Source organism: Cynocephalus volans, chromosome 11 (assembly GCF_027409185.1).
Source record: "Cynocephalus volans isolate mCynVol1 chromosome 11, mCynVol1.pri, whole genome shotgun sequence".
NCBI lineage: Eukaryota > Metazoa > Chordata > Mammalia > Dermoptera > Cynocephalidae > Cynocephalus > Cynocephalus volans.
In genome coordinates, this window is record NC_084470.1 from 65,596,775 (window position 1) to 65,610,666 (window position 13,892).

At 36.6% G+C, this 13,892-nt stretch overlaps 1 protein-coding gene across 1 annotated transcript in view; it reads right to left on the reverse strand.

Annotated features, from left to right (window-relative positions):
• The window catches only part of ERC2 (ELKS/RAB6-interacting/CAST family member 2), a 799,084-nt gene that overhangs the window by 487,579 nt on the left and 297,613 nt on the right, over positions 1-13,892 (reverse strand). Inside the window, exon 6 of the mRNA XM_063113405.1 lies at positions 12,180-12,347. Within this exon, the coding sequence (XP_062969475.1) occupies positions 12,180-12,347 (168 nt within the window). The remainder of the gene's footprint in view (positions 1-12,179; positions 12,348-13,892) is intronic.

Here is a 13,892-nt window from a genome sequence, read left to right on the forward strand (position 1 = left end):
GGAACAAAAAATACTTAAGAAATCTAAACAAAAATCAATAAGATGTTAGGAGTAAATCAACACCTTTCAATAATAACTCTAAATGTAAAGGGATTAAATTCCCCAGTCAAAAGACACAGACTGACTGACTGGATGAAAAAGATGGGCCCAACAATATGCTGCCTTCAAGAGACTCACCTCACCTGTAAAGACACACGTAGACTAAGAGTGAAAGGATGGAAAAAGATATACCATACAAATAGAAATAAAAAATGAGCTGGAGTAGCTATTCTTATATCAGATAAAATAGACTTTAAACCAAAAATCATAAAAAGAGATTAAGAAGGCCACTATATAATGATAAAAGGATCTATCTATCAAGAAGACATAAAAATCATAAATATATACACACCCAACATCAGAGCAGCTAGATTTATAAAGCAAACACTATTTGATCTAAAGAATGAGACAGACACTAACATCATAATAGCAAGGCACCTGAACCCACTCTCAACTTTGGACAGATCATCTAGTCAAAAAATCAATAGAGAAACACAAGATCTAAACAATACTTTAGACCAACTGGACTTGGCAGATATGTACAGAAAATTCCATCCAACAACCTCAGAATATTCATTTTTCTCATCAACTCATGGAACATTCTCCACGATAGATCACATATTAGGTCACAAAGCAAGTCTCAACAAATTCAAAAAAAATGGAATTATTTCATGTATTCTTTCAGATCACAATGGATTAAAATTAGAAATCAATAACAAACAAAATTCTGAAAACTATACAAATATGTGGAAATGAACAATGTTCTACTTAATGACATATGGGTCCAAGAGGAAATTAAACAGGAAATCAAAAAATTTCTTGAAACTAATGAAAATAGTGACACATCATACCAAAACCTGTGGGATACTACAAAAGCAGGACTAAGGGGGAAATTTATCACATTAAAAGCTTACTTCAGAAGAATGAAAAGATGGCAAATAAATAACCTAACACTTTATCTTAAAGATCTAGAAAACGAAGAACAATCCAAACCCAAAGTTAGTAGATGTAAAGAAATAATTAAGATCAGAGCAGAACTAAATGAAATAGAAACCCGTAAAATGATACAAAAGATCAATGAAAGAAAAAGTTGGTTTTTTGAAAAGATAAATAAAATTGACAAGGCTTTAGCAAGACTAACTAAGAAAAGAAGAGAGAAGACCCAAATAACAAAATTAGAAATGAAAAAGGTGATATTACAACTGATACCTCAGAAATACAAGGAATCATTAGAGACTACTATAAACATCTATATGCCAACAAATTTGAAAATCTGGAGGAAATGGATAAATTTCTGGACCCATACAAACTACCAAAACTGAGCCGAGAAGATGTAGAAAATCTGAACAGACCAATAGCAATAAAAGAGATTGAAGCTGTTATCAGAAGGCTCCCAACAAAGAAAATCCCAGGACCAGACGGGTTTACTGCAGAGTTCTACCAAATCTTCAAAGAGGAACTGATACCAATTCTCTACAAAGTATTCCAAAAGATTGAAACAGAGGCCATTCTCCCAAACTCGTTCTATGAGGCAAACATCACCCTGATACCAAAACCAGACAAAGATACATCAAAAATAGAAAACTACAGGCCAATATCCTTGATGAATATAGACACAAAAATCCTGACTAAAATACTAGCTAAGAGAATAAAGCAACACATACACGAAAAATGATTTCTCACTGTAGTGTTCATATACATTTTTCTTGTTATGTGTTACGCTGAGCATCATAAATTAGTACCATTTGCCTTTATTTTTCTGTGTACTCTCTGTATATATCAGGCCAATTATTTTACAGGGTTGTTGGCCATGTGGTCTCCTTATTTTTTAAATCTTTATTTATTAGACATGTGAACCCTTTATCTGCAGCACAACTTGCAAGTATGTTACCCAAGTTGTTACTTGCCTTTTACTCTATGATAATTGTTGTCATGCAAAAATTCTTTATTTAATGTTATAAATTTATCGATCTTATACATTATTGCTACTAGATTTTGATTCATAGATAGGGGAGTTTTCCCATTCCTAAATTACAGAGGATTTAATCCATGTTTTCTCCTAGTACTAACACTAAAGCATCACTTAAGACTGGGTAACTCCAGTGATACAAGAGAGCAACAGTTTATTAATAGAGCCAAAAAATATTTTTGAAGTTTCTATATCATGCCAGGTATTGCTCTCAGAGTTTGTATACCCCAATGAAAAAGCCAAAAGGCTTTTTATTTCATGAAGCTTATATATTGCATGACGTTTTCCTTTCCTTAAATATTAAGTCAATAAAAGGTTAAAACAAACATACAAGTGTAGCACAGTAGTGAAATCCTAGACTACAATGTCCTTGAGGAATGAGATTTTGTGTCCTATACAACCTGTATTGGAGACTTTATTCAAGAAAGTGCCCTTGAAAATTCAAGGATTTGTAAGTGAAAAGGGCTCCAAGCATCAAAACAAGTTCTCTTTTCTGTTACGCATTTTTATAGACTTACCCAGAGGCCCTGTTATATGCTCAAGGTATTTGTGGAGCTGCTCTGTCAGGCAACCAACAGTCCACTGGACTGAATCTTCTGTGAATCAATCCTAGTAGATACTCAAGGACAAAAAAATTATAAACAATTCTTAAACTTTTTTTTTAATAATCATATTATGGATGGTGAGGTTGGTGTCACTTATCTCTTGCTTACTTGTATATCCCCAGCATCGAGCACCATGCCTAACACATAGTAGGTACATTCCCACGTAATTTCCATCTAAAGTGCTCTGTCTCTTACACACACACACACACACACACACACACACACACACACACACACACACACACACAAAGAGCAAAGTGCAAATGTGGTTTAAGTTTTTCTAAGTTAAATCTCTAAAATTAATGTACATATTTACCCCACGGTACTTTGTGACTTCGGATGGAAGTAGGGCTGAAGAGCTGATGAATCCTCTCCTTTAGTGACAAGTAGGTCTCTGGCAGCCCCAAACAGTTCTGTGTCCCCCCGGCTCACATATGACCCTTCTTCCTGCACTACTCTCAGAAGAGCCATTAAAGGTGGTCATCACTATAGAGAGAGCTAACCCTTTTGACCCCCAACGTTGCTGGCAATGGGCTAAGGAGTCACACTCAGCAAATGAGGAGTGGGATATTCTCTTTTCCTTCACATTTGGCCAGATCTTAATGACAGAACTTATGATCTGTCCAGTTTCAAATAAACAATTGCCAAGTAGTGTTTTAGAGGCCAGACATTGTTCTGTTATAGTCATAAGAATTTAAGAAATCACCTATATTTGAAAATAAAATAATAAATGACATAAAATAAATTTCACAGACTTCAAGATGAAAATGCTTGTAATAAAACCAAACTCCTAGGGTTAAAATGATCCTTATCTATACAACTTATTACCTCAAGTTATATTTCTTTTTTTAAAAATAAAATAAGAGGAAAGAAGTGTATGTCTGTATAGAATAAATATCTGCATTTAATTTAAAAAATAAAAAAGTTCATGTGAAAATGGGTAAAATATTCTGCTATTTAACTTCATTCTTTACATTTTGGTTTGCTGTGTAAATGTACACTTTTTTAAAAACTCAACTATAGCAAATGTCAGCCTTTTTCCAGAGGAATGGAGGCAAGAGTTACAAATGTGGATCTAGTGTCAGAAGAACATAATCACAATGTAAACTGGTTATTTTTAAATAGTACCCCCCAAAACAAAAAAAAATGAATTCAAGTACTTAATAAATTCTGTTTTCCATAAAATTCATAAAAAGAAAGAACAGAAAAGAATGTGAGCTTGGGGGTCAGTGAGAGTTTCGTTGGATTTCCCTCCTCCTAAATTCTGTCATCTCCTTTTTAAAGTGGCAAGTCAGCTTCCCACAGACATGATGAAATTCCTTTTTTCCTGCAAACCATTTGTAAGTAAGTAACACTTAACAGCGAATGTGTATTTTCTCATAGATAAATAGCTAATCAGATATCGTCACTTTTAGTTGCAGCCTAATATGTTATAGACAATGCCCTTTTCAAACAGAAGTACAACCAAACAAAAGTACTAATGACACATTTCTCTTCTTTCAAAGAAGGTAAAGAGCTCTGACTTGATATCTCTACACCCCAAAACAATGGATGCAGATTATGAAGGTATTTAATGTAGAAACTGAAATGATTGTTATCTTAAATACATGTTTGGTCGCACAGGTCAAATAACATCCCAATGAGCTCAAAAAGAGGGACAAGTTCTCTTGTTCCACCAGAAAAATAAGTTGCTCAAAATATGTTGACAATGGGCTAAGGCTTGGAAAGTTTTGATTAAAAAAGGATTTTTGTTGGAACACTTTTAATGAGATTTGAGTTGCAGTAACAATATAAAATTGAAAGCAGAATTACATACAAAAAAAGTACTGTAAAATATCATTATTTTAGTACAATGGAAAATAAGGTGTTTGTGGTTTTACTCTATAAATTCTGTGTTGTCTGCTCCTATGTATTCCTTCTTGGCCTTCCTCTGAATAGCCATTCTGATTTCCAAGCCCTTCTGCACCAGCATTCATTTGTGGTGGGGAAACCCGCACAATCAACATCTCCTAGGCTCTACTTTCTTCCTCCATTTTATTGGCTTTTCAGGACTAATTCATGTACACGCATCACGTTGGTGTTCAGTTACAGGGCAGACAATGAATTTTCCTAATCCATTTAGTGTGCTGACAGAGCCATGTTCACAATTTATAGAATTTCCTTTTAGACATCTACCTATTTCACAGTTCATTAAGACTCAAACTGAACACCTGTGTTTATGAAGTCAAAAGCAATTTCATCCTAACAAGGTGTTAAATAAGGCATTCTCTGAAAGCCTGAACAACAATAACATCAACAAAAGTACTAGACTCCTGATTACAGAAAGAAATGATGTCTGTAGCAACCTACACCATCCTTTTATATTCCAGAAATTGCCACATAACAACCATAAAAAGCTTCTATTACAAACTTGGGGTGCTCCCTTCCATCACATTTTAATTCCTTTTTTTTTTTTTTTTTTTTACCTTAAGAAAGCAAGAGTATGAAGTGGCTTTGCAAAATTCACCCAGATGGCTAAAATCTGCAAAATAGCTAAAAAGCTTAGGAAGTCAAATGTGGCCCCTTTAAACAATTCCTTCACTAGCTAGATGCAGGGGCATTTTCAGCATTCTGAGACTCACAAAGCCTGACCTGGCTCATTTTTATGTGACCCCAGTTTTCACATCATTAATAAAGAGAGAATCAAAACAAAGCCCACAGACATCAGGGGAGGGGAAAGTGTGTAGTTTGGCACTGCCATCATCCTTACTCTCAAAATGGAAAGGGAAAAAAAAATGCATGTAGCAGAGGTGGTGACCCCTATAATGACTGCGGTTCCCAACATTTTTTTTTCTACTGGTAATAAACCATTCTGCAGACCTCCCAATTGTGGCCACCATGATAGTCACTGCTTTGCAGGTTTATGTCTTTTTCTTGCAGTTAAAAGTGTTATCAATAAAAATTCCAAATGATGCCTTTCCCCGTCAAATAAAAACATTTTAAAATATGAAGCCAACAACAGGATTAGAGTGGAAGAATACAAATGACACCAGGGCTTTGTTTTGTATATTTCTTCACCCAGACTCTTAATATATTAATGTTTAAGACATGCCTTCTAGTCTTAAAAGTGAAACAGGACACCCAATATGGCACTGGGGTTATTTGACAGTCCTAAAAGTCATTTTTGTCGTATGCCTCAATTTTAAATGCAGAGATTATGAAGAGCATTAAACAAAAGTCTATCTCAAAAAGAACATTTAAGTATTATCCCTTGAAGGCTGAACTGAAGTGATTAAAAAGGACTTTACTGCTGCCAGTCAACCACGGCAGGAGGTGAACAGAAAAACTGAAATTACTGTTTAAAAGTGAAGAAGCACTCCTTGTAAATCCCACCTTATATACAGTGTCAAATATTATTTCCATCCATCTAAAAAACTCCTTTGCTCCACACATGTGGGTTCCAAAGAATGAGTAGTTCCTTAAGACTTTAAGACTGTCAAGTATCTGGAATAGTTTGCAAGGCCCCGTGTGAGTGCACCCAGTCCCATAGTCCCTGAAAGCCACAAAGCATTCCCAACTCCTTGTCACGGTGACCTTTACACCCAAGAGATTTAGCTTCACCATAAAGTGGGACAGAGGTCCCACCTCACTGCAAAAGAACCAAGAAACAAGGACACATAAAACTTGTTCTTTTCTCCATGTAACAACATTTTCATTGTCAAAAGACTGGTTTTTATGATTCATCTTGCAAACTGACAGCCCAAGTCTGCTCTCTGGTTGTATTATCACACTGAGTCATCCATGACTCAGAGACCGAAAAATGCTGCCACAGGCTCAAAAAACACCTCCTCCTCTTCCAGCACCTTACACAACCTCCCTGAAGAAATGATCATCACCACTTCTATTAAAAATACATTTAATTTTCTGCATTACAAATGTATAACATGTGCATCAGAAAACTTAAAGATCATCTAGGTCTCCAACACTCAGAGAGAACAACATATTGTCCATTCATTTACTTTTTACATAGTGTATATGCATGTATGTGTATGTGTGTATGTATATCTATACACATATATAATCATAGACATCCTTAAAGAAATAAAAACAAAATATTATACAATAAATTCTCCTTAATGTATCAGGATTCTAAGTTTTCTGAAAAATGGTGCCCTCCCTAGAGTTTGGGTAATATCCTTCATCATTATGGCCATAGTGTTAATATTATTATAGCCATAATGTGAGTATGAGGATTTAAGCCCCAGAGTTGTTCTTTCTTATCTCCCTTCTTAGCCAGTACAGGGTTGCTTGCCTGGTAAGCATTCTTGAAACCCCAGTGAACTCATCAGTTAAGACAGAATTATGAAAATTGCCACAAATTTTGCCATTAGGATTAAATGTGATAATACATGTCAATTGCCTGATATAAAGGGAGACCTCGATCCATCCTCTCACAGAAAGCACTAGATTCCTAGTTAAAAGAGTTCAGAATGTGGGAACCCATCCACTGTCATTCATTCACCATTGTGTAACCTTCAGCAAGTCACACATCCTCTCTGAGCCTCTATTTCCTCATCTTAAAAAGAGTGGTAACAATACCAACTTCACAGGTGGTAAGTCAGGTTTAAAATTAAGTATCACAAAGATAACATTTAACACAGTTCTGGAAGTCAGCATAGCAGCCATAAGATATTCAGTTGACATTTGGGCAATAAAAGTAAGTTAAAAAGGCCAAGACCATCAGCTCCTGAGATTACAGGTCCCCATATTGTCCAGAACCTTGCATATCGTACGTGCTCAATAAAATATTATCAAATGACACCTCACTGATTTAGAAAAGTTGAGGGAACAGTCTGTGTAGGGGACAGATAACCGAAGCATTTCCAAATATATACAGTAACTCCTGAAATAATGAAGCCAGCAGAGGGTCTGCAAGTCAATTAATACCATTCCTTTTCTCAAGGAGAACCAAGTTGTTTGAGTGTAGCGTCAGACCAGCTTTAATCGAAAGATAAAGTCTTAATATTACTGGAGTAATCGCCTTAGCAATATTAGCCTTCAATCATAAGAGATAAGTAGACATTTTGCACAGTTTGCATACTTCAGTCTTCAAAGAAGCTAAACATTTGTTTCTTTGTATCCTCTTTCCTTCCTTTACTTATCTGCTTCTAAACAACAAAGGAAAAAAGGAATCCAATTAGGATTCTGTGTGGAATTACTAGTAAGCAGTGATAGTAAAATCACTGGGAGTTTATGGTACTATAAATCAGTACCTTCTCTTTCATATACACATATGTCCAAACAGAATATTTACTCGATGAAGGCAGGAATCATATCTGGTACATAGTAGGCATTCAAAGAATAGGCATCAATGAAACAATGCATAAAGCCAATAGGGCAAAGCCTTCTTTATGTGTTCTTTATGAAGTTCTTCTATGAACTTCATTAATGTGAAGCTCTTGGAAATAGTTCAGAGCATCTGTATATTGCCTGAAATGATATACATTATTGCATGTGAATATGAGTGTATATGTGCCAAGGTAAATTTTTCTGGGGAGAAGGCCCATAGATTACATGGGATTCTCATCTGCTTTGGTTACATTAAAAAAGAAGTTATAGACCCCTGCTGTGGAGCTGTCACTATCCTAACCTGCATATGTTGCCCCTTGCCTGCATGTACACGAAACCTCTATGTTCTTTGTTGATTAACAAGTTCTCGAGTGCTTATTCTTAGACAAGTGGAACCCTTCCCTGACCTATTTGGAACAGAAATTAGTATAAAAGTGAGAAATGTACACCACTGTCATACAACACATCTTCAAAAAAAAACATGCAAAAGAGGTGCCTGGTAGTTTGGAAATCAAGCTGGGTTGGAGAAAAGCATACTTACCAGAAAACAGAAACAAATCTCTTAATTAGGGGATAGTCCAAACTAGATGGTCACTTTCATAGCATCCTTAGCTCTCCATATTGTTTTAAGACATTAAAAAAAAAAAGTGGCTCAAATGAAATATGAAAGTCTGGGGTCTATAAATGCACATACCAAAAACTCAAAGGAGACCGTCAAAGGTAAAATACAGAATAGATGATAAACAAGAAGTGAAGTAGAGTATTTAGGTTCAACTTACCCACACATCCCTGAAAAACAATTGTAATAATAACAACAATGATGATAACACAATTGTTAGCTATAGCCCTTCACTGCAATCAAAGCAATTTTCACATAGACATATCAGGCTGGCACAGTGACTGCCATTGTATAGGCTGTGACATGGAGGCTCAGAGAAGTCACCTTTTATCCACATCACGCAGTCACTAAATACAGAGGCTGAGGCACAGCCACACATCTCCCACTTCTAAACGCCGTGTTTTGTTCAACATTTTACTTCAGATCACAGAATAAGTGCCAGACCTTTATACTTTTTAATTTCTGGATACATTGGTAATTATTCATTGAAATCCAGAAAAATCAAGGTGATGAAGAAAGCCAATTCATTATTATTCCTTCTGCTATGGAATTTTTGTGTTGGTAGATGGGATAGGTTGGCACATAGGAAATATCAGGGGAAGTAGCAAAATAGAAAACTTGGCCTTGGAGTCCTTTGAAGCTATTTTTAAAAGTAAAATGTTATGTTAAGGGCTATGTGGTATATCTCTCTGTATGCATAATTATTATTCCATTGATTTATTGCATACATGTCAAAGAGCATCTGGGCATTTGTACAAGTTAAAACAAACCAACCAAGGAGCCAAGCCACATAGCCACAAACCCAGACAACTTGCCTCCCACCCTTCACTCCACCCTTCATCCTACAACCTCCCAAATGCATATTCCCTGGCAGCAAGAACCTTCCTTACAGAGACGAATCTTTAAGCCAGTGATATCTGTCATTTATACCATATTCAAAAACAGCAGCCAAAGCCAGTCATCGTAGGGCATAATGGAACATAACAGATCTCATCTACTGAACAGTCTCCCACTAACCCACCACACGTTAGGTAAGGAGACTCTTATTTCACCTTGCTATTCCAAGGAGTGGGGAAATCGTTTTAAAGTATTCTACCTTGCTGCCAAAAATCCTTCGCCTGTGATCCAACAATTAGAGCTAATTTCAACCTAAATTGCTTCCCCTAAGAGACGGACATCATTAGGTAACTTCCTCCTCTGTTTCTGTGTACAAAGAGACCTTAAAAGAAGAAAAAGGGCAAAACAAAATTCCTCGATGTTTCCAGCTAATAAAATAATTAATCTCACACTCCCAACTTCAAAGCAGAGGACTTAGGAAATCATCTCACTTTCTCTATTCATGGAGAATAATTTTTTCTACTTCAAAGCACTGCCTCTTTATTGGGTCATTTAATTATTGAATGTGGACGGAAGCTATCCACATAATGACACCACTTTCTTTTTCATGAAATATGTATGGGTCTAATTTAGACTACATTAATGTGCGAGAGGTAAAATACAGGGGGGGGAGAAGGAAAGGGAAAGAGGCCAGGAAATACAGCACTCACCAGTGTTAGGCGGTGAGAGGAAAAGGCTTTCTGAGCTGACTTCTCTTTCCTCTCTTCTGCAGAGGAACCATCAAGAAATCTGACTGCCTGTTTGGGCAAGCCGACTGCCTTTCTTCTCAAATCTCCTCCTACCCAACACACAGCAACACAATTACACTAACGTTATCAGTAATCCTGGTATTATTGATGACTTAAGACAAAATGTGGCTACAATCAGTCGCTTTATGAAAAACCACAGTAAAGAAAAACTGGTGCTCTAGAACAGGGGTCAGCAAACTATCTGACCCTGTTTAGGGTATGACAGCCAGAGGGAGGACTAGCTGGGCATTCCAATGCCCACTCAACCCTCTTCCCACAAAATCACAATGCCCAGAGTTGGCAAACTTTTTCTGTAAAAGTACAGACCACATATTTTCAGCTTTGTGGGCAACACAGTCTCTGTCACAACTGTTCAACTCTGCTGTTGCAGCACAAAGTAAGCCAAAGACAACACATAGACAAATGGTTGTAGCTGCGTTCCAATAATACTTTATTTACAAAAATAGGCAGAGGGCCAGATTTGGCCCACAAGTCATAGTTTGTCGACCCCTATTCTAGACAAGAGCTAGATGGAAGAAATATTCTACAGCTGTGCTAATACAGTAGCCAGTAGCCATACGTGACTATTAAATACTTGAAAAATGGCTAATGGACTAAGAAATTATACTTTAAATTTCACTAAATTTTACATTTAAATAGCCACATGTAGCTATTGGCTACAGTATTAGCATAGTTCTAGACATTATTCATTGCTGCCTCCTCAAAAAAGAAATAAGCTACCTTCTAGTTGACGGCATAGATTAAATTTTTGTCTAAAAAAGAAAACACCCATGCTTTCACATTCACAATGAAACCATACACAACTGAAAATGATATTTCTTAAAATGAAAAATATCTACATCATTGAGGCCAAAGTGACCATTTTGATTTGAAGCCATCTAGTAACTGCCTATCAGCCAATGGTCCAGTGCATAGGGACTGAGTCAGGTCCACGCTAAGACCTATCCAATCCGCAACCTGTTTCCTCTCTCTGCACCTTCACTGACGTGCACACTGTTCTGCACCTTGACTGAGGGCACCGATTTACTCTAAGTCCCCATTAACTCCTAAGGAAAACCCAAACCTCCCCACAGACCCTAGAAGACGTGCTCAAAGAGCCCAAGAGAGAACATGCGTGTTGTGACGATTAGGTTACCTTCTCCCACATAACACGCTGCCTCAACACAATCTCCTCAGGGAGGTTCGCCACGTTCTTTGCTGTTGCCCACTGCTTCTGACAACTGTTTTATTTATACAATAACTAGCTTGTGTTTTGCTTTTCTTAGCAAACCCAAAGATGTAATCCAATGAGGAGACGCAAGGAAATAGGATAGTAACATATATTTGTTATTCTTCTAAGTATGAATAAAAATTAACAAACCAACATTTCCTTTAAGAAATTCACACAGTACCAACTTTCCTCAGTGAGTAAAGTAATCTTGAAAATTGAGGATACTCCTTAGTAAGAAACCCTTGGAACCACAGGTGCTAGGAGGGGGACCTACAAACACGATACACAGCAAAGTAGGGTAGATGACATTCTAACTATTTTATGATTCTTGATAAGTCAAAGCATTCCATATCCAATCCCTTATCTATCTGTGGCTCCCAAATCTAAAAAAACTCGGAAAATTGAAAATAAAAAAATTCCAAGTGTGAAGCAAACGCCTTTGGTGGCACAACCTGACACAAACTGACAGGAGGCTCCTCATATAGTTTTTATTTACCTTACTTCAGTGTGAAAAAAATTTTTTATGCAGAAATATTCATATGTTTGCTTATAGGGTAGTGTTGCTGTAACCCCACTGAAAATGTTACAATATCTATAATACATGCTATGGATCTCACCTTTTCAAAAAACAAACAAAAAATCTGAATGCCAAATACATCTGGCCCAAAGGTTTAGGTACGGGGTCTTCTAATGAAAGTTCAGATAGGACATTTTCTATCACTCCAACATCTCTTCTGTTCAGAGTCCTGAGACAGCACCTTACCTCAGTCTGAAGGATGGCAGCCCTCTGTTCTTTGGCAGTAAGAGACTCTTTAAGCACTTCAATGTGTTGCTTGCAATCTGAATTTTGATTGCTAAGGGTTTCAAGCTTTGTTTGTAAGGCAAGAAGTTCTGACTCCTTCTTTGAAAGTTCCTGCTTCAGCTGATCAATCTGTGAAACAACAAAATCGCAAGGAATTAGAAACCACTGCTCCTACTCCTTACATTTGACGACTACTGATTTCTCTCAGTTTTCAATAGTCAGTGATCATCAATCCAACAGGGCAAGCAATGAGTATGCTTTAGAAGATGGCCATGGGAATCACGCAGTCTTAGAGTCCTGGATAAAGCTCTGTAAAGGTCACTCAGTGTGTACAAAACAGGAACAGTAAGGTCAGCAGATTGCCTTCTGCCCCACTGACGACCAAGGTTCACAAAGGAATGAAGGGTTCCGGGCCAAACGTACTCATCCATGAAAGCACCAAGTCTATTATCACCACAGTCCTCAGAAGAGCAAACAGGGAGCTAACACAGGTAGTTAACCCAAGACAACTCCACAGTGGAAATGATCATTCAAAGGCATCATTTGATAAAAGAATCCTCAAAAAGAAAGAAAGAAGGAAAGCAGCATTAGGGGTTCTGCTTTTGCTGACATTAAATATTGAGAACACAAAATACACATAAGATATAAGAAAAAATTATACAGGAAACATCTATCATTCAATTCATCAGAAAAGATCATTAGAATCATCCGTATCTCATCTCATTTCTATCTCCTCTCCCCCTTTAGAAATAATTACCACCCCAAATTTTGAGTTTGTCATTTCCTTGCTCATCTTACCATCCATTTTTGTATCAATAAATAATATATTATTTGGTTTTATATGCTTTTAAACTTTATTAGTGCTCTGTATTTTTTTTTAAGCACTTTGATTTTTCCTACTCCATCTTGTATCCTGGAGATTAAATCATGTTATCATACATGGAATTTATGCATTTTTTTCACTGAGGAAGAGTATTCCATTGTAAGACTTCACCACAATTTATGACCATTCTGTTGTTAATAGACATTTTGGCTTGTTCCTAGGTTTTTCCTACTACAAACAGTGCTATTCTGAAAATTCTTGCACATATCCCTGGTACACATAGCAATAATTTTCTTGAATGGCTATCTAGAAGTTAAATTGCTGGACCACGGAGCATGCACATCTTCGATTTCACTACATAACACCAAAATGTTTTCCAAAGCAGTTATATTAATTTGCCTGATCACAAGCCAATCACTCTACATCTTTACCAATATTTCATGTTGCTAGTCTTTAATATTTTTGCTAATTTGATATGAATTGTGGTAGATGGTCTTCAGAGACATCTTCCACCAGTTCCCTTCCTATTTGTACTCAAATGTCACCCCTCACAACTACGGGTGAAGTGTATTTACGCTCCCCTTAAAACTGGGCTGGAAATTTGGTGTGTCTTGCTTTATGACACAGTATATGGTCAGTTATCATAAGTGTACTTTGTATACTGTATGCTTGAAAAGAGTATGCATCCAACAAATGTTGGGTGCAATATTCTATAATGTACATGGCATTAGATAACACTACAATTTGGGTAGTTTAAGTCTTCCATTTTTTTATTTTTTTAAATCTACTTCATCTGTTTATTACTTAGAGGGTGGGTTAAAAACATCCCACTATATTGTGAAATAATCAAT